Source organism: Loxodonta africana, chromosome 22 (assembly GCF_030014295.1).
Source record: "Loxodonta africana isolate mLoxAfr1 chromosome 22, mLoxAfr1.hap2, whole genome shotgun sequence".
Lineage (NCBI taxonomy): Eukaryota > Metazoa > Chordata > Mammalia > Proboscidea > Elephantidae > Loxodonta > Loxodonta africana.
In genome coordinates, this window is record NC_087363.1 from 70,298,477 (window position 1) to 70,320,136 (window position 21,660).

Genomic DNA, 21,660 nt, shown 5'->3' on the forward strand with positions numbered 1-21,660 from the left:
GACTGAAAGAAGCTCAGTAATTGACTCCAGGTTGTTCAGTGAGTAATGGTGGAGGTGGACTTTCACTTGGACAATATGAGTCCAGGCCCCAGACATTTGGCCTCCATGCTATCCATCCCCCTACTCATATAAGAGCCAAGGCTTCTACATTCGGCATCTTAGATGAAAATCAGCCACCAGGTATTTATTGAGCTAGGCTTTTTTACATCTAGACTTATATTAAATATTCCTTGTCCCCCAGGAGGTTAATGATTTTGTAAAGAAATCTCCAGATCCAAATCCAGGAACACATCACAGCTTTTAACCACCCCTAAAGTGAAGGCTAGTGTAGAGGAGACCTCATGCCAGCTGAAGGCCTGCAATGGCCGTGTCCCTTGGCCCCTGGAATAGTAGAACTGCCCAGTTTAGTCCACTGAACAGTGGAAGTCCCTAAGAGCTACAGTAGATGGTATTTGAAAGACAAACGTGCCTTGAAGCAAAACTAATTCCTGTGCCCCTTGATGGTCTTTGCAGTTACTTCCTCAGCACGGAGGATCTGCCGAGACGACGACAGCTCTACAGGTACGTGTTTCCCTCCTTCTGTGTACACAGGAGGGTGTCAAGACTTTGCAGAATTGTACCTTTTCAGCAATGCATTAGGGAAGGCAGTGAAGAAGAACATTTACCACAGATAAGCAGCCATAAAGACTGGAAAGAAATAACCCAAAACACTGAGACTACCAAATTTGAAGCTTTATTTTATTTTTCTGCCTTTGCTAATTGAGTTTCCCCCTCGTTTAGCTTCCCCCTTTGGTAACTGATGGAATTCTAGCTGTCTTTTCTTTTCACCTTTATTCAAAGATGGATTTAGAGGAATTATCCTTGCCTGGGTATTTATAGGAGAGAAAGTCTGGTTTGGGAAACATACAGATACTACTACCTGATTTAGGAGTCCCTGGGTGGCACAAGGAAACCCTGCCGGCATAGTGGTTAAGGGCTACGGCTGCTAACCAAGAGGTCAGCAGTTCGAATCTGCCAGGCACTCCTTGAAAGCTCCGTGGGGCAGTTCTCCTCTGTTCTATAGGGTCGCTATGAGTCAGAATTGACTTGATGGCTGTTTGATTTGGGGTGGCACAAATGGCTAAGCACTCAACTACTAAGTGAAAGATTGGCTGTTCTAATCCACCCAGAGGCAACTTGGAAGAAAGGCCTGGTGACCTACTTTTGAGAGATGACAGCCATTAAAACCCCACATAGTGCAGTTCTACTCTGACACACATGAGGTCACCAAAAGTTGGGATCAACATGACAGCAACTAGCGGTGGGGGACTACCTGGTTTACTGTCTCAGCTTCACTGCTTACTTGCTGTGTGACTTTGGGCAGGGACATAATCACAAAGGAGAGAGTAGTAGGGTGGCCTCTGAATCCTGGGAGATGATTATTTCTCCCCCGCCCCCGCCAAGATCTCTTCCGCTTCGGCTTTTAACCTAATGCCCCGTCTCAGTTACTGATCTCACTAGAGAAAGTTTTTGATGCTGAAGTGGGCTTAGCCCTGGGAACTTTATCTCAGTGTAGATTAAAGATGGGATAATCTTCTACCACCTTTATGTTTTCAGGACTAGGAGGAGGTTTGCAGCTGGTTCTGCCTAGATTGCACATAAACCATTTAAGAGGATGCCATTCAGTGTGAACCTTGGAGCCTGAGCCCAAGCTTTCACTTAACAGCCACATGCACTAACCATTTGCACCAAAAGTTTGGAGAAAAAGAAAAACTCCGTGGCAAATCATGAGATCACAGACTTGCTTATCTCTGTAGACTTTTCACTGATACATATCTATCAAGATAACTTAAATCGGTCATGTCACCAAATTAATACCATGATGTATGTAAGTTAATGTCACCGAACTGTCCATGTGAAGAATGTTGAAATGGCAAAAGTTTTATTACACATATATTTACCACAATAAAAAAAAAAAAAAAAAAAACAGCTGGAAAAAAATTACAGAGGCCACCTGCCTATCCTTTACTCTTAGAAGTTATCATGTCTCTCCCATAATTATTTCAGTCTTTTAAATATAGCTTTCATATTGAAACCTGTGGTTATAATTGACCTTCCCCTGCAAAATGTTCAGATGTTTCTTCCACATATATTGGCACCCCAGTATCTTGTAATCTTTGGAATAGTTAGGCCTCTGTTTGATCAGGATGGTCCTGGGGTGATATCTTCAGTTCTCTCCCAACTCTTCAAGATCCATTGAGTAACAAGAAAAGTCACAGCCATTTCACTCTGTCAGCAGAAACGGCTTTTGGAAACAGCCAGACCTTAATTCAGCTGGTGTTCATGGAGCTCCTGCCCCATAAAGTGCCAGTGCTGGGCACTCTGATGGAGTACAGAGATACATAAACATGTCTGCTTCTCAGTGAGCTGAGAATCCAGGCAGAGAGATAAGACGCATGGGTATAAAATATTGGATAATCATACCAAACAACTCCACTCTCCACCAGTCGAGACCATGGCTTCATTATCTGCGTATCCCCAGTGCCCAGTACAGGGCTGAGGATAAAAGTGTATCACCCAGGACACAATAGCCCAGAAGGCTTAAGTGCTGAGAATTCTTAAACGTGGGAGGGATCCACTGGTTAGGGAAGGCTTCATGGGGAAGGTGACATGGAGCTGGGAATTAACGAATACTCCGGCAGGGAGGCTGATGAAGGAAGGCAGAGAGGTGTGCCTCTACCTGGGAGATTCAGAGGTTCACAGAACACTTTTTGCAGGAGAACCGTCAGCTTGAAATGCCAACCTAAGGAATTTGAACCTTGACCATTGTGCATGTTTCCCCACAGTCCAAAAGCCCTGCCTCAGTTCATGCCCCTCTGTCTGTGCTCTTTCAGTGCCAACACTGTGGGAAACTTCAACAGGCAGTGCCTCTCCTGTGACCTGATTGAGAACTGCACCTACTTCAGTGCCTCCTTCAGCCACAACATGGATTTCTTCCTCCTCAAATGTGAAGGTAAGTTCCCGCTACCATCTTGGACCTGTTTTTAAATCGATGCTGAAATCCATGGCCACACTTGCAGGAAGGTAGGGCCTGGAATGCGGAAGCTATGATAAGAGAATACCTCTTCCAGAACAGGTAAGGATTCCTGTCTAACTGGCGCTATTGGCTCACTGGAACAAGGTTGCTGGGTCACTTTGCAATCTGGTGCAGTAATTATAGTTTCTATTTATAAAGTGATACAGCTTATCAGTGTTTTTAAACATTTTTTTTTTCATGCTAGTTAATCCAGCAGCTTTTCTACCGTTTTTCATAAAATCACAACAGTCTTGCGAGCTACTTGGAGTAAGTACCCACTGATGAACTAGGCCATCTATAGTATGAAGACAAATAAACCAATTTCGAAGAACAGTGTTTTAATAATATTTAAGGATTGGGGTTATGTGAAAAAGCCTCAGACAGCAAAAAATATTTATATATGACCCAATCCATTGAGGATTTATCCCAAATTTCAGCAAGCCCTCGATCACACCAATCAGCATACGCAATATAGTTGGCCATGTCCTATAGTGAATACAAAGAGATGTCATTGCATCTTGTCCTTATATCTTGGAAGATAAGACATAAACCCATGAAAAAGTAAGTAAAAATAAATATAGTCATAACAAAATATGTCTCAAAGAAGAGCTTGATCTATTGAGCTCACCTCAAATAAAGACATGTTATAAATGGAGACTGGTTGAGGTCAGGAGCAATACACTCCTCAGTTATAGCTTCTCTCCTAGAATTCATAGATGGAGAGTAAGTAATTTTAATTAGAGCAACATCTTTGCTAGTCTTTGCTAGCAAGTGAGTAGTTCATGACCTCATCTTCTAAATATCACTCTTATCTAAAATGATGATAAACCACAGAACAGGAAGAAGATTCTGCATCTCAATCACACGTTCAGCCCCAGATATCTTCCAAGGTAGTGGAGAGACAGTTGAAGTGGGGGAGCGTCTGAAATGCATCTCTAGTCCGTCTGTCCTCTCGACGTTTATTGTACCCAGCTCCTACCCTGTCTCTCCTGCACTGCCCAGGAAGCAGATGTCCAAGAATCTGAAACCATGGCATGCTGTGGGAGGAAAGAACTTAAAATCTTCTAATCAACAATCCTGAGGCCAGATAGAAGGTGAATTTCTGCCAACCCACAGTGAACTAGTGGTGCAGACAAGACTAGCATTGGGGTCTCTTGATCGCAAGGCCGGTGATATCTCTCACCGGTATGATCTTCAAGAGACACAGAGATCTATAGAGTATAAAAACTGGAAATCTGACCATCAGACACAGTGGGAGCCTCAGAGACTTGAAATCTTATCTCGTAGAAAGTAGCTTCAAGATACAAAAGTAATAAATTGAATAAGATTTAAAGAAGAACTTTCCAAACAAGAATGATTGAATGAGAAAAGTAAAGGTTATAGAACCTCTGTCATGGGAGATCTTTAAAAGAGGGTAGGTTCTCATTTACTAGAAGTAGGTTTAAATATGGCCTCATCAGAAAGCAGAGAATGACCTAGAGGGCCTTTAAGATGTGTGATTTTAAGTGAACAATTTAGATTGGGATTTCTTAGATTTTTACTAATTCTTACTAATGCTTTCTCCGTGTGCTGACCTTTCACAGAATCCAGTATCTTATTTTGTTAACAAATCCTTTCTCTGCTTCCCTTTGGAGATCAGAAGCTCCCTGCTAAGTTGTATAGGATCTTCTCAAACCAAAGTTTAGACTGGATGGCCCTGTTCTAACAATGGCAGTCTTGTGTTACTCATTTTCCATAGAGCTCCAGCTCTGGGTTGAAATCTACAAGTCTCTCCCAGGAGATCTATGGCCCTGGATTCAGTCAAGGAAGTTTTAATTCCCCATATGGTGAATATAAAACCGGCACCCATGTTGGGGAGCTATTTGGACAAAGTGTGTTTGGAGAGCACTGAGCAGTTGTTCACGTGCAAATTTCCAATCTGCCGGCAGGCATTTCATCCTTAGGGGGAAATAACTTTTCTCTTTACATCCTAAAGAGTTTGGGGACATTTTATATTTATAAAGCTATTTGTATTGTGATCTGTGAAGAGAAATGAAGAGTGTGAAGAGATGGCTCCTCAGTTGTGACTTTTAAGGTAAAACAGAGACAAAGCACATAAGTATAGCCTCCCAGGTCAGGCGCACGATTGACCCAGCTCATCGAGAACCCTCATGTTCTCAACTTCAGAAAGGACCAGTGTCCCTCCCTCACATGCCTGAATCCTCACTAATAGTCTCAGAGAATCATAGAATCTGAAAAACAGAGGTGGACATCAGAAATCGTCTCATCCAATCTCTATACCCTTCCTCCATTTTATTGATTAAGAAACTGGAGTCTTAATTGACCATAGAGTTATCACCCCAAGATTTTCTGAATCATTTTAAACCTACTTAAATACTTTGCCTGTTGCCTTATCTTAAGGTAAGCACAAACTAGACCTCTTCTCTACAAAATTGCTCTTTGGAAAATTTTCTATAATAATCTATTTTCTAGTTAAAGTAACTTGAATGTCTCAATTAACCTCTCCCAAAACCTAATCAAAACCCCATTTTTAAGAGGGAATTATTTTAAAAGCATACATCTACAAATTCCAGAGAATGAATGAGGAGACAACAGCATATAATTTTGGAGACAGGGAAGTGGCTACAAGAGATAATGGGCCTAGAAGACCCATAACAGCTGAATCCTTATCCTGTGATAAGGAAAGTTGATCAGGAGCCCAAATATACCACAAGAATTGGTGATAATCACCATAAGGGAAGAAAAGGTGGATTGTTATCAAGTTTCAAAGGAGAAAGTAATTACACCTAGTTGGATTGTTTGAGATGTTTGTTGATGGAAAACAATCCAGGAAAGCTCAAGGATGAGGTGGCATTTAAGATAAGCCTTGAAGGGCAGGTAGGATGTAGAATGTGGAAAAGCAGTCCAAGAAGTTAGAGCATAAACAATATACAAGGAACGCTCTGAGCTTATTTGGTGAAATTATCTTACAGCCTCCGAGTCACAATCAATCTAGTAGACGTGTGCATTTGGGGAGCCCACTTTAATATCCCCAAATCGTTTTTAAATAATTTTATTTTTCCCCACATTTCTCAGTGGATCCAAATGTGTAGTCCACAGCAACATTTATTAAACTTCCATTTCCTCTCCCATTTATTTCTTCCACGCCCCAAAGCCACTCTGAGATACTCTAGGAAACCTTTGACGAAAATAACTTCTTCATCCCCAGCCCTGGAGTCCCTTGTTTCCTTCCCCTCTTCTCCTCCTGCAGCACTTATGTAGATTAACTTAGCCTCTCAGATGCAACCAGAAAGAAAAAAAAAAAAAAAACCTTTTTTAGGGATAGGAAAAATGTACTGGCCTTTAGAGGACTCTGTTTGATGAATTGGGGAAAGGGAAATCTGTGAATTCTCCTACATTAAAAACTGACCTATCATATAAGTAATTGCACGGTTCAGTTTGTCAGGGTATAGGCAGAGAAGATGGCCAAAGGATTTAGCAAATAGGACAGCGTGGGTACCACCCAGTGATGATGGATGTCCAACCAGAGGGAGCAGAAGTAGGAACACCACTTAGTACTTAAGGGCTGGGTATCAGATTTGGGAGACCCCTACAGCTGTGAAACTGTGAAATTGCGACAGCCCCACATGAACTTGATCATTCTTCCTATCTTTTGGTGGCCCTTCTATTGTGACAGTTTTCAGCAGATTTATCTGGCAGCCACCTGTCCCCTCACCTTACAGCAGTGCGCAGGCTTGTAGCTGTATCATGGTGGATCATCGTCAGTTGCGACCAGTACCTCTATCTCATTAGTCCTTTAACATATTGTTCTTCTACTGTCCAGTTATTTTTTCCCAGTATTTTCTGTTCATCTTCATCATTGTAGAGCTTCATTTAATCTTAACATCCATGTACTTTCTCCTCTAAGTTTTCATTAACATATCTTCTATGGTGTCTCAGGGTTAGCCATTTTTATATTTCTTTGTTTTTCTTAAGTTGTTGGTTAAATTAGTAAAACTTGAAATGCATGTTATTTTATACACCTTTACATATTGTTATGTTAAAAGTAGATTAAGTAAGCAAAGGCTCAGAAATGCCTTTAATTCCTGTATATTCTCAATACCTAGCTGCAGTCCATCTTTCGGTATGAGTATTCATAACTTAAAAGGTGTGGGTTTCAGGTGATTGCTGGATCCTAGCAGAAGGGTTCACCGGTAACCAGATTAAGCAGAACCTTGTATAAACACACCCAGCACTTAGTACAGAAAGATTTAGGTCTCCTTCCAGCTCTCTATGGTCTTGCAGTGAAGGCAGCTATATCTAAAATATTTTGTATGATTTAACCTTTTATAATGATTTTCTGAGATATGCAAAGCTAATACATGCTTAGTGGTCTTCTCAGTGACTGTGTGTGATGGATAATAATAGAAATACCTAATATTTATCTCCACCACCAGTAGGTCAGTTAGTTGTACAGTGGTAGCTTGCATGTTGCTAGGACACTGGAAGCTAGGCCACTGGTATTTCAAATACCAGCAGGGTCATCCCAGGTGAGCAGGTTTCAGTGGAGCTTCCAGACTAAGAAAGACTAGGAAGAAAGGCTCTGGCAATCTACTTCTGAGAATTAGCCAGTGAGAACTTTGTGGGTCACAAAAGAACATTGTTCAACTCACTTGTTTTGGATACAACATCAGGAGGGGTTAATTCCTAGAGGTGGATATTGTGTTTGGTGAAGCAGAGGGCCAACAAGGGTAAGAGAGACCTTCTGTAAGATGGAGTGGCACAATAGCTGCAATGATAGACTTGAACACGCTGGAGATTATGAGGATGGCGTAGGCCCAGCAGCATTTCATTTTGTTGTTCATGAGGTCGCCCTGAGTCGGAGTCGACCCAATGGCACCTAACAACAACAACTTATTTGTCAAGCTCTTTACAATATGAACAGCAATTTCCTTACAATATAATATTTGATATTTATATTCTCATCGCTGACTCCTTGCAATTTACACTCTAGCACAAATAGATCTACTTGGTGTTCCCTAAACTCAACACAAGGAGCACTGGTGGCACAGCGGTTAAGTGCTCAGCTGCTAACTGAAACATCGGCACTAGCTACTCTATGGGAGAAAGACGTGGCAATCTGCTTCTGTAAAGATTTACAACTTTAGAAACTACGGGGCAGTTCCACTCTGTCCTACAGCATTGCTATGAGTCAGAATCAACTCAACAGCAGTGAATTTGTTTACGTGTTTGTTTAAACTCAGCACATTATTTCATATTTCCATGTTTTATCTTTGACCACTTAATAAATTCCTATTTGTTCTTCAAAAGTTCTTCACCCAGAAGTGGTGAATCAGAAACAGTGAGATCACCCAGGCAGTGTGGACATGGCTGTGGATTCACCCCTCAGGCTGAGGCTTGAGAGGAGAGCTGTTCCACAGCTGTTGTAAACAGCTAGGGGGGCCCAGAACAGGAAATGCCTAAACCGCCCCACCATGGCCCTGTGGTGTCCACCTTCTAATCCTGGATAAGCCCAACCCCATCTGTCTTAGTTATCTAGAACTGCTATAACAGAAATAGTACAAGTGGAGGCTTTAACAAAGAGAAGTTTATTTTCTCACAGTAAAGTAAGCTAAAAGTCCAAATTCAGGGTATCAGCTCCAGGGGAAGGTTTTCTCTCTCTGTTGGCCTTCTCATCAATCTTTCCCCAGACTCGGAGCTTCTCTGCTCAGGGACCATGGGTACAAAGGATGCACTCTGCTCCTGGCACTCCTTTCTTGGTGGTATGAGGTCCCCCTGTCTCTCTGCTCACTTCTTTTATGTCTCAAGAGATTGTCTCAATACACAATCCAACCTTGTAGGTTGAGTCCTGCTCCACTAACATAACTGCTGCCCATCCTCCCTCATTAACATCATGGAGGTAGGCTTTACAACATATGGGAAAATCACACAATGCCCGGTATCATGGCCCAGCCAAATTGATAACACATATTTTGTGGGGGACATAATTTAATCCATGACACCACCTTTAAAGAAAAAATACTAACCTCTGTTCCCAAACCCACATCACCTGTTTGAATGAGAAAGAAGGGAGAGAGAGCTCTCTGGAACACAAAATCAAGGGCAGCCACAGCACACTTTGCCCCAGGACCACCTTTACCAAATTTACCACACACTAGAGGGAACGAAAGGGGCCCCTGAGGAGGGCGACATGATGCAACCGTGTCTTTCGAAAGATAATTCTGGAATATTAGAGGGAGAAGGGCAGTTTCAGTATAGATTTTCTCCAGGACTCTTCTTCCATGTCATAAAGCAAAATTAATACTTAAGTTACAAGGATGCTCTGAAAAGTTAAGCAGGATTTTCTCCTCCTGAGCTAACTTTTACCCCACGAGTCACTGAACAAAGTGCCCCATTTACATAACTTTAGTTTTACAATCATAGCCTCTGTTTAGAGAACTGGATTTCTGCTCTTCAAACTGCATCACAAAAGCATGATTCATTTTCCTTCAAGTTTGTCAAATGGGCTCAATCAGTCTTGTTTCTAATCAATGTCAAAACTCCACCAGGAAAAATGTGATCCGTGGATAAATCAGGCATTTGCTGCCTCTTACTGAAACGTTTTTGTATTTTTAAAAATAAATAATGGTTCTAATAATGGTTCTATGTCCTGAGTGGAGAAAGATATAATCTGTGTTAGTGCAAGCTGGGCCAGCTCTGGAACTCCACCCCTCTTTCAGTCTATGAGTCGGAATCGATTCAACAGCAATGGGTTTGGTTTTGGTTTTATCTTTGTTAAATTGTTAAGAGAGCTAGTTCTCAGTCTTTAAGATGTGTTGGGTCATAGATTTAGCAGCTTAATTTATTAAAACAAGCTTCAATAAAGAAGTAGAATCAAGACAAAATATACTGACCCAAATTTAAAATAGAGTGAGTGACTCCTTCATCACTGTCAGCATCAGGAGAGATAGTAAATCACCATACTTGATAGCTATAGAGTGTGGAATCAGACAGGCCTGGGTTAGAATCTGGGCTCCGCCATGTACTAGCTTTATAACCTTGGGCATGTTGGTTAGCCTTGCTAACTCCATTTCCTCATCCTGAAAACTGGGGGACTAAAGTACCTGCCAACACCTGTCTGTCAGTTTGTCATACTCTGATGGCTTGCTTGTTGCTGTGATGCTGGAAGCTATGCCATTTGCATTTCAAATACCAGCAGGGTCACCCATGGCAAATAAGCTTCAGCACAGCTTCTGGACTAAGACTAGGAAGAAAGGCCTGGTGATCTGTTTCCAAAAATAAAAAACCTATGGATCACTTCAGAACATTATCCAACTGACTTTCTTTGGATACATCATCAGGTGAGATCAGTCATTGGAGGAGGACATCATATCTAATGAAGCAGAAGGCCAGCGAGGGTGACAGAGACCCTCTGTGAGATGGATTGGCACAATAGCCGTAACAATGGACCCGAACATGCCGGTGATCATGAGGATGATGCAGGACTAATGCTCTAATCAAAAGGCAGAGAGTGGCAAAATGGATTCAAAAAAAAAGAAGATCCAACAATATGCTGTTTACAAAAGACACACCTTAAACCCAAGGAAACAAAAAGGTTGAAAGTTAAAGGATGGAAAAAATTTCATGCAAATAATAACTGAAAGAGAGCTGAGGTGGCAATCTTAGTATCAGATGAAGTAGACTTTAAGACAAAATTTGTCAGAAAAGATAAAAATGGACATTATATAATGATAAAAGATCAATTAAGATTTAACAATCATAAATATATATGCAGCCAACATCAATAAACCTAAATATATTAATATAAAACAAACACTGATAGACTCGAAGGGAGATATAGATAGTCGTCCAGCAATAGTGAGATACTTCAATATACCACTTTCAGTATTGGACAGAACATCCAGAAAGAAGATCAAGAAGGAAACAGAAGACCTGAATGACACTATAAACCATCCAGACTTAACAAACATGTATGGAGCGCTCCACCCAAAAACAGCATAATATACATTCTATTCCAGTGCACATGGATCATTCTCCAGGATATACCACATTTTAGGTCACAAAGAAAGTCTTGATAAATTTTAAAAGATTGAAATCATACAAAGTATTTTGTCTCACCACAACAGAGTAACACTAGAAATCAGTAACAGGAAAAAAAAAAAAGAAAGAAAATCTGGAAAATACATAAAATGTCATGGATTGAATTATGTCCCCCCAAAATATCTGTCAACTCGGCTGGGTCACGATTCCCTTGTATGATGGTATGATTTTCTACCATTTTATCTTCTGATGTGATTTCCCTATATGTTGTAAATCCTACCACTATGATGTAATAAAATGGATTAGCGGTGGTTATATTGATGAGGTCTGCAAGATTAGGTAGTGTTTTAAACCAATCTATTTTGAGATATAAAAGGGAGGAACTGGCAGAGATATATGGAGGCCTCATACCACCAAGAAAGCAGCACTGGGAGCAAAGCATGTCCTTTGGACCTGAGGTTCCTGTGCTGAGATGCTCCCAGGCTAAGGGAAGACTGATGACAACGACCTTCCTCCAGAGCCAACAGAGCAATAAAGCCTTCTCCTGGAGCTGACGCCCTGAATTTGTACTTGTAGCCTACTGGACAGTGAGAGAATAAATTTCTCTTTGTTAAATCCATCCACGTGTGGTATTTCTGTTATAGCAGCACTAGATGACTAAGACACAAACATATGGAGATTAAACAACACATTATTAAACTACCAATGGGCAAGGAAAAAAATCAAAAGAAAAATCAAATTTCCTAGGTTCATAAAAGTGAAAGCACAACGTAACAAAACTTAAGGGATGCAGTGAAGACGGTACTCACAGGGAAACTTATAGCAATCAGTGCCTACTTAAAAAAAGTACGAAGATCTAATTAACAGCCTAACTGGACAGCTCCAGGAACTACAAAGAGAAGAGCACTAAGGCTAAACCTACTAGAAGAAAGGAAATAACAAAGATCAGAGCAGAAATAAATAAAATTAAAAACAAAAACAGTAGAGAATCAATAAAACCAGAAATTGGTTCTTTGAAAAGATCAATAAAATTGACAAATCTTTAGGTAGACTGACACAGAAAAGAAAAGATGCAGATAACCGAAATAAAAAATGGAAGAGGGGACATTACAACTGGATTAAAGAGAATTATGACAAAATATTGTGAACAATTATATGGCAACAACCTGGAAAACTTAGGTGAAATGGACAAATTCTTAGAAGCACACAACCTACCCAAACTGACTCAAGTGGAAACAGTCACAACTGACCCATAACAGATGAAGAGATTGAATCAGTAATCAAAAGTCAAAAAATTTCTCCCCGGAAAAGTCCTGTCTTCATTGCAGAATTCTGCCAAACACTTAGAGAAGAATTGACACCAATACTGTCTAAACTCTTCCAAAAGATAAAGAAGGAAGAAATACTCCCTGATTCCTTCTATGAAGCAAATATAACCCTGACGCCGAAACAAGCAAAGGCACCACAAGAAAAGAAAAGTGCAGGCCAATATCTTTTATGAACATGGAGGCAAAAATTCTCAACAAAATACTACCAAAAAGAATCTAAAACCAGTATATTAAAAGAGTCATACACCGTGACCAAGTGGGATTTATTCCAGGAATGCAGGGATGGTTCAGCATTAGAAAATCAATCAACATAATACATCACATCAATAGAACAAACAGAAAGAACCACATGATTATCTCAATGGCTACAGAAAAAGCATTTGATAAAATTCAACACCCTTTCTTGGTGAAAACCCTAAAAAAGATTGGGATATAAGGGAAATTCCTTGTCATGGGTTGAATTGTGTCCTCCAAAAACCTGTGTCAAGTTGGCTAGGCCATAATTCTCAGGATTGTGTGATTGTCCACCATTTTGTCATCTGATGTGATTTTCCTATGTGTTGTAAAGCCTACTTCTATGATGTTAAAGAGGCAGGATTAGAGGCAGTTATGTTAATGAGGCAGGACTCAATCTACAAGATTAGATTGTGTCTTAAATCAGTCTCTTTTGAGATATAAAGAGAGAAGAGAGCAAAGAGACATGGGGACCTCATACCACCAAAAACAAGAGCAAAGGGAATAGTGCATCCTTTGGACCTGGGTTCCCTACACTGAGAGTCTCCTCAACTGAGGATGCTTGATGACAAGGACCTCCCTTCCCCCAGAGCTGACAGAGAGAGAAAGCCTTCGCCCGGAGCTGGTGTCCTGAATTTGGACTTCTAGCTTCCTAGACTGTGAGAGAATAAATTTCTTTGTTAAAGCCATCCACTTGTGGTATTTCTGTTATAGCAGCACTAGATGACTAAGACATTCCTCAATATGATTCAGTGTGTATATGAAAAGCAACAGCCAACATTATAGTTAATGGAAAAAGACTGAGAGTTTTCCTCTTGAAACTGGGAAAAAGACAAGGGTGCCTGCTGTCACCACTTCTATTTAATATTTTATTAGATGTCCTAGCTACAGCAATAAGAAAAGAAAAAGAGATAAAAGATACCCAGATTGAAATGAAGTAAATTATCTCTGTTTGCAGATGATATGATCCTATATATAGAAAATCTCAGAGTCCACAAGAAAACTTATAGAGCTAACAGAAGAATTTAGGAAAGTTGCAGGGTACAAGATCATCGTACAAGACTTAGTTGGGTTTCTACGCCAGCAATGCAAAATCTGAAAGGGAAATTGGGGAAGCAATTCCGTTTACAATAATGTCTAAGAGATTAAAATACCTAAGAACAAATCTAACCAGGGACGTGAATGACTTATACAATGAAAACTATAAAACACTGCTGAATGGAAAGATGTTCCGTGTTCATGGATTGGAAGAATTAACATTGTTAAGTTGTCGGTACTACTCAAAGCATTCTTTAGATTCAATGCAATCCCAATCAAACTCCAACAACCCTCTTTACAGAAATAGAAAAACCAGTCCTCAACTTTATATGGAATTTGGAGGCTCCAAATAGCTAAAGTAATGCTGAAAGAGAAGGACAAAGCAGGAGGACTAACACTTCCTAATTTTAAAACATACTATGTAGTGTCACTATGAGTCAGAGTCAACTCACTGGCAATGGGTTTGGGTGTTTTTTGTTTGTTTGTTTTTGTTTTACATAGCTAGTTAAAGTGATCAGCTGCTAACCAAAAGGTCAGTGGTTCAAAACCACCCTCAGCTTGGCAAGAGAAAGATGTGGCAGTCTGCTTCCACAGAGGTTTACAGCCTTGGAAGCCCTATAGGGTCACTGTGAGTCGGAATAGACTCAACGGCAGTGGGTTTGGTTTTGGTTTGTATACAGCTACAGTAATCAAAGCAGCCTGGTACTGGTATAACAATAGACATATAGATCAATAGAATAGAATCAAGAGTCCAGAAATAAACCCACACATCTCCTATGGTCAACTGATTTTTTACAAGGCTCCTAAGTCCATTCAATGGGGAAAGAAGAGTCTCTTCAATAAATAGTCAGGGAAAATTATATTTCCACATGTAGGAAAATGGAACAGGATCCATGCCTCACACCATACACAAAAACAAATTCAAAATGGATTAAAGACTAAGCATGCAAACTAAAACCATAAAACTCTCATAAGAAAAAGCAGAGGCAATGCTGCCAGGCCAAGCTTTTAACAATAGATTATCTAATATAATAACAAATAGCAAAAGGTAAAGTATATAAATGGGACATTATAAAAATTAAAACATTTGTTCATCCAAAGACTTGACCAAAAAAGTGAAAAGACTAGCTACTGACTGGAAGAATATCTTTGGAAACCATATATCCAACAAGAATCTAATAATCAAAATATATATAAAACTTCAATAACAAAAAGACAACCCAATCATAAATTGGGCAAAGGACTTGAAAAGACATTTCACCAAAGAGGACATTCAAATGGCTACCAAACACATGACGAAAAGATGCTCAGCCTTTTTAGACATCAGAGAGATGCAAATCAAAACCGCAATGAGATACCATTTCACTCCCACCAAGATGGCTAAGATAAAAAATAAGTAGACAAGAAATGTTGGTGAGGATGTGGGAAAAGTGGAGCCCTTATACATTGCTGGTAAGAAAGCAAAATGGTACAGCCATTGTGGAAAACAGTGTGGCAAGTCCTCAAAAAAAAAAACCTAAAAATAGAACTACCCAGCAATTCCACTCCTAGGTATATACCCAAAAGACCTGAAAGCAGAGACTCAAAGATTTGAACATGGATGTTCATTGCAGCACTATTCACAATAGCCACAAGGTGGAAATACAACCTAAATGTCCATCAACAGATGAATGGATAAATAAAATGTGGCACACACATACAATGCAATACTACTCAGCCAGTAGGAGAAACGAAGTCTTGATACATGCTTGTTTTAGGCTGAGTTCTCTAAAGAGGCAAAACCAGTAAAGTGTATAAATATCTCTATGGAAAGATTCACATAAAAGGAAACGGCTCACGTGGTTATAGAGGCTGGAACATGGATCAGACTAGAGGCTTCTCGCTGAAACTTTTGCCCTGAGATCTGTCTTAGGATGGGTTCTTCAGAGAAGCAAAACCAGTAAAGCATATACCCAGAGCACATAAACATACATTTTTAAAAAACCCATCCCTATTGAGTCGATTCCAACTTATAGCAACCCTATAGGACAGAGCAGAACTGCCCCATAGCGTTTCCAAGGAGTGCCTGGTGGATTTGAGCTGCTGACTTTTTGGTTAGTAGCCATAGCTCTTACCCACTACGCCACCAGGGTTTCCATAAATATATATATACAGAGAGAGATTTATATGAAGGAAATGGCTCACATGGCTGTAGAGCCTGGAATGTCCCAAGTCCATGAGTCAGGATGGAGGCTTCTCCTGATTCACGAAGCTGCAGGCGCTGGCAAATCCAAGATCAGCAGGTTGGAGAGCAGGGTTCTTGTTCATAGGCTGAGAAAATTGATGAATTCCAAGATTGGCAGGCAAGACCACAGGTAAGCTGCTAGCTAAGGTTCCAAGAACTGGAGGTCAGATGGACAGGAGCCAGCTGCAGGATCCAGCACGAGCAAAAGCCCCAGAGCCTTGCCACATACAGGCCACATGCCCAAGAAAACTCCCTTTCAACTTATTAGCTACTCACAGCAGATTCTATCATGGGGGTGATCACATCAGATCTCAACAGGGAAGTGATCACAACATTATACAACTGCCAAAACACTGAGAATCATGGCCCAGCCAAGCTGACACGCAATCTTAACCATTATATAATCTTGAAACCTTAAGCCAAAAATAGCCCCTGAAGTCTTCTTAAAATCAAACAATAGTTTAGCTTCACTAGTAAAAAAAGTCTTCCTTGAGCGTTATGCTCTTTTAAGAACTATCTATATGGGATCAAATTGACAAGAGAAACATGAAAGATTACATCGGAACCTTAGGGGGCAGCAAATTTGTGTTAATGAGGGAGGAACAACTCAGAAAAGGAGGGTGAGAATTCTTACATAACTCCAAGAATATGATCAGTGTCACTGAATTGTACATATGACTCTGTTGTCTTGGTGTATGTTTTGCTGTGCATGTGCTCAACAACAACAAAATGAAAGAAAACTTCAGGACCAAGACCACTGATGGTTAACTTCTATGACATTAACTAAGCAGCATCCCTTACAGTGAATTTCCAAGGGTGAAAAGGCGTTCTTACATGTCACCATGCCTGGTGTTAGAAGCCCTGGGTCTGTGCTTACACGGGAAGGTTAGAAAGTTCCAGGAGTGACCATGGGTGCCAGAGTCAGAGAACATTAAATCAACCATTGATTAGGCTGGAGATAAAGTGCTGGGAACTTTAAAAGTTTGTATGTCAGAGGTCCCCTGCACAGCTGGTGCTGATGATTCCTCTTTCTGTGGCGTTTCCCTTCTTAGCCTTTATTCCTTCAGATGCCCAGTGTTCCCAGCTGTTCTAGCTCCATTCTGTCATTGGTTGCCATAATTTATTGGGGAAAATGCACATTAAGGTGTTGGTGTGTTATGTCACTCCTTGAATGTTAGTCACAGCAGAGCAGTGAATAAGGCAGAGATGAAAAAGGAGTTTCAACCTTGGAGACCAACTCCACCTGATTGGAGGTTGTTGGCTGCAGTGCTATGGATGGGAACAATTTTGAGGCCAATTCCAGGCTCAGTGAGAAAGAATGTCATCATGAGTGATGGCAATATCCGGGACCAAGTGGTAGTCCATGAGCCACGCATTTCTCACATCTGGTAACATCCCCCCAAAAATAAACAAATCTTTAATGATGGAATTTCATGTACCATATGTACTGGGTTGAAGAGTGTCCCCCAAAGATGCATGTCCATCCAGAACCTCAGATTGTGGCCTTATTTGGAACTAGCATCCTTGTATATGCAACTAGTTAAGATGAGGTCATACTGGGTCCTTATTAAAAAAAAAAAAAAAAAAAGATATGGACCCACAGACAGGAGAACACTGTGTGATAAAGAAGGCGGACATTGAAGTGATGAAGCTATAAGACAAGGAATACCGAGGATTTCAGAATGCCACCAGAAGCTGGAAGAGGCAAGACAGGATCCACCCCTAGAGCCTTCAGAGAGAGCACAGCCCTGCCAACACCTCGATTTCAGACATGCAGCTCCAGAACTGCGAGACAATACATGTCTGCTATTTTAAGCCACCCAGCTTGTGACCCTTTGTCATGGCAGCCCTAGGAAATGAATACACCATGTTTTCTGTGATAGATTATATTTTAGGGTGTGAGATTCATCCGGAAACTCATCTCGTACTGCGGAATCAATTAAAACAGATACTTGTTAAAAGGAGAGGAATCCATACAGCATCACAGTCAGCACGTAAAATGGCAGCACATCGCTTCAGAGGACAGAAATGTGCGCTTGTGAAGAGACGTACCTTGAGAAGGAGTGCAAATGGCTGCACACCTTGACGCCACTGCAGAAATTCTCCCAAGAGAAGGTTGTGGCCCTAGATTTGTGACTGAAAGTTATCTCTGTCTGTCAGAAATGTTTGGATCAGGGGGAAGACAGCACCAGCTCCTCCGCGCCTTCAGGGTGCCAACCGAGCCACTTGTGCAGATGTACCCTTAAATCCTGACCTTAAGTAGGAGTGAAATATTCTGTTTCTATTTAAATTATGCACTAATTATGCACACCTAACTGTACATAAGTAGCCTCAGAGCTAGAAAAATAATATGTCACCTCCAGCCTCATTGACAAAATCACTTCGAGCACAAAGGGTGATGTCAATTCCCAACAGCAAGATTTGAAAAATTGAGAACAAGTCCTTTGGTTTTACAAGCTACCTAGACATCTCTTATTCAAAGTTTCCATGGCATTGACCAAGGCTGCCCTTTTTAATTTTTAATTTGTCCAAGTGAGTGTTTAGAACCAGGTTGGAGGCTCCTCTGAGCATTGCTAGTATGTTTGTAAGCAGGAACATCTGTTAAATGTCTCAAATATTTGAAGCTATTCCCTTTAAGTCTGCATGTACCAAGAACAAGGAGAGGGATCCTCAAGGCAGGCGATATCATTAGTGTAATTTATATAAATACTTTGGAAGATGTAAACTCAGCAGTAAATTCTGCCAGACCCCAAGAAAAGCACTTGATAGGAGCCAGGTTACTCTTCCATAACAACCGTACAGTCTTCTCCAATGGAAAGGACACTTCTCTCTTTCCTACTTGACACCTTGCCCAGCCCTAGGTAGGTGTGTAAGCAGTGTTGACACCTTGCTGCAGAACGAGAGGTCATGTCCTGACAGTGTTTAACTTGAAATGGCCATTAAAAAATAAATTATAAAATTCAGTCCAATGAATAATACCTCTAGAATCTCTCCACTCCTTTTACTCTAGGTGGTAAAAGCCCTTTTTAACTGGTCAGTTTGTCACCAAGATCTTTCTCCAACCAATCCATTTTGCTCCTGATTTCTTACTGCTGTTAGTTTCCATCGAGTCAACTTCAACTCGTGGCGACCTTATATGTAGCAGAAGTGTCGCCCGGTCCCGCACTGTCTCAACGGTCGCTCGTGTGCTTGAGTCCATTGTTGTGTCAACCCATCTCGTTGACTGTTTCTCTCATTTTCACTGACCCTCTACTTTACCAAACATGATGTTCTTCTCTAGTGATTGGTCCTTCCTGACCGTGTGTCCAAAATAAGTGAGTAGAAGTCTCACCATCCTTGATTCTAAGGAGCGTTCTGGCTGTATTTCTAAGACCGATTTGTTCGTTCTTCTGGCAATCCATGGTATATTCAATATTCTTCACCAACACCACAATTCAAATGCATCAGTTCTTCTTCTGTCTTCCTTTTCTAATGTCCAGTTTTCACATACATACGAGGCAATTAAAAAGAACAGGTTGGGCTAGGTGCACCTTAGTCATCAGTGACACCTTTGATTTTTAAAACTTTAAAGTGGTCTTTCCTCAAAAATATTTCTGTTCAAAATGGCTTCCTGAGCACCTACATTCTTCTTTTCTAACTAAAATGACAGAAGAAATATAAAACTAAAAACTAAATAGCAACACTGGGCCACCAGGAAAGGGGCCACCAGCAGACAAGAACAGTGAAGACTTTTTGAAAAGTAAATGTCCGTCTAGTCTATCTATCAGCATTGCATACACAGGCAGGCTCAGCATCAGACTTCTAAGCAGCAATAAGACTGCCAGGAATGAAGACTTCATCCAGCAGCACTAACTGCTCCTGGGTGCCACATTCATTCGGTATCATCAAGCCGTAAATACGAGACACGTGTACGGTGTTGGCAAAGTAAAAGCCATTATTACTATTTATAGAAAGCAAATGGTAAACAATAGGAACAGATTACTTATGGTGAACCGATCCTGCTTCCCTGCACACAGCTCACTTTGTAGGAAAGGAACCTGCTTGCGTCTCAAAGGAGGAGCCCCAGCTTACTGTTTCCCAGATTATGCAAGTCCATGCTTACGTCACTAGGAAGGTGCACTGCTGTTCAGGTCAGATGCTGTGTTCACATCCCCATTGCCTCTGGCTCTGGCCATGCTACCAGACCCACACAGCTCCCACCGTGCTCTGCTCTGCTGTTGGGCCTCATTGAGCCTGGTGTCACTGGCTCTGCCATGTTGTAGGAAGACCCCCTGCATAGGATCTTCCAAGCCTCTGCAAGTAACCCCTGAATGGGGCTGCCCAACTCCATTGGCTAACTCCTGCCTGGAGGTGTCCAGCTTCTCTCTATGGGCCAACTAGCCCACCCCAGCCATCCCTCTCCATTGGCTGATAAGCTCACCATCTGTTTCCATCTTTGGTATTACAGCACTCAACCTATATTAAAAAAATATATATATTGCCGTCAAGTCAGTTTCAACTCATAGCAACCCTGTAGAACAGAGTAGAACTGCTCCATAGAGCTTCCGAGGAGCAGCTGGCAGATTCAAACTGCCGACCTTTTGGTTAGCAGCTGAGCTCTTAACCACTGTACCACCAGGGCCCCAACCTATATTACAACTTTTTTATTTGGGGCTAGGAGGTTCTCAGCACAGGGACCCTGGGTCCAAAGAATGCACTTCACTCTTGACAGCCATGAGATCTCCAAAAACCTCTGTGAGATTGGTCCTTTATGTAGGAAGACTCCCTGTCAATCTCAAGGTATGGCCCACCCAACTGACCAAATACTGATTAATCCCCTAGGTGGACCCATAAGCCACTCAATCCTATTGGGTAGATTATAAGCCACTTATGCAGCTAGTAAATCGACTCATTCCTGCAAGCCACTTACACAGGTAGTAAACAGACCGCTCACTTGCAAGATTGCGGCCTGACTGATCATTCTGGAAGAATTACAAACCCAGAGCCAGAAAGTGCATATAAGAGAAACCCATTGTACCACAGTAAATATAAATGGATCAAACTGAAAGTGAAAGCCAAAGTTTTTATGTAACGCAACTGGTGAAAGACATGATTACAAAACTAACAAAAAAGTTGTTTTCTTAGAATAATTCTGGAGCAACCGTAAGATGAGAGGGAGCAGAGACTGGGGTCTGAAGCAGATGATGGGCGGAGAGGCAGTGTTTATTTGGGGGGGTGTCTGCCTGTCCCCTGCTCTGTCAGGTGTGGGCTCCCACATCTGCCCTCAGGACAAGAACAGGCGTCTGTGAAAAAGAAGTAAGCCAAGTGCTTGAGACTTGAAAATATACCTACCAAAATAAAAAAAAAATGAAGTTGAAAACAAGGACTGAATAGATAGGGTGATAGTATACCCCAGTTTCCTCAAGGATATCCTGAGTGATGCCTCATGTAGAGCAGTAAGGCCTATTCATTGTTGCTCATGCCCCTCCTCCTTTTGAGTGGTCTCAAAAGTGCCCTTGTTTGTGCACAACTGTGAGCAGAAGAATGCCACAGAGCAACCTGGAAAATCAAGGGAAGGATTTCCCAGAAGACCATGCAACTAGGCAAAGATGAAAACTCAAGGAAATCTTAAGAAATATGAAAGAGAGACCCCATAAATCCAATCTGCCTTGCATTAGTTCTAGAAGGAGAGACTGGGGAGAATAACGTGAAGAAAAGAAGCCAAGAAACAATAGAAAAATCTCCCCTGAGCTTTGAGTCAT

General features: G+C 41.2%; 1 protein-coding gene across 1 annotated transcript in view; it reads left to right on the top strand.

Annotated features, from left to right (window-relative positions):
• DPP6 (dipeptidyl peptidase like 6) overlaps positions 1–21,660 on the top strand; it is a 1,008,238-nt gene that overhangs the window by 910,867 nt on the left and 75,711 nt on the right. Inside the window, exons 15-16 of the mRNA XM_064275114.1 lie at positions 514–561; positions 2,874–2,992. Of these exons, the coding sequence (XP_064131184.1) occupies positions 514–561; positions 2,874–2,992 (167 nt within the window). The remainder of the gene's footprint in view (positions 1–513; positions 562–2,873; positions 2,993–21,660) is intronic.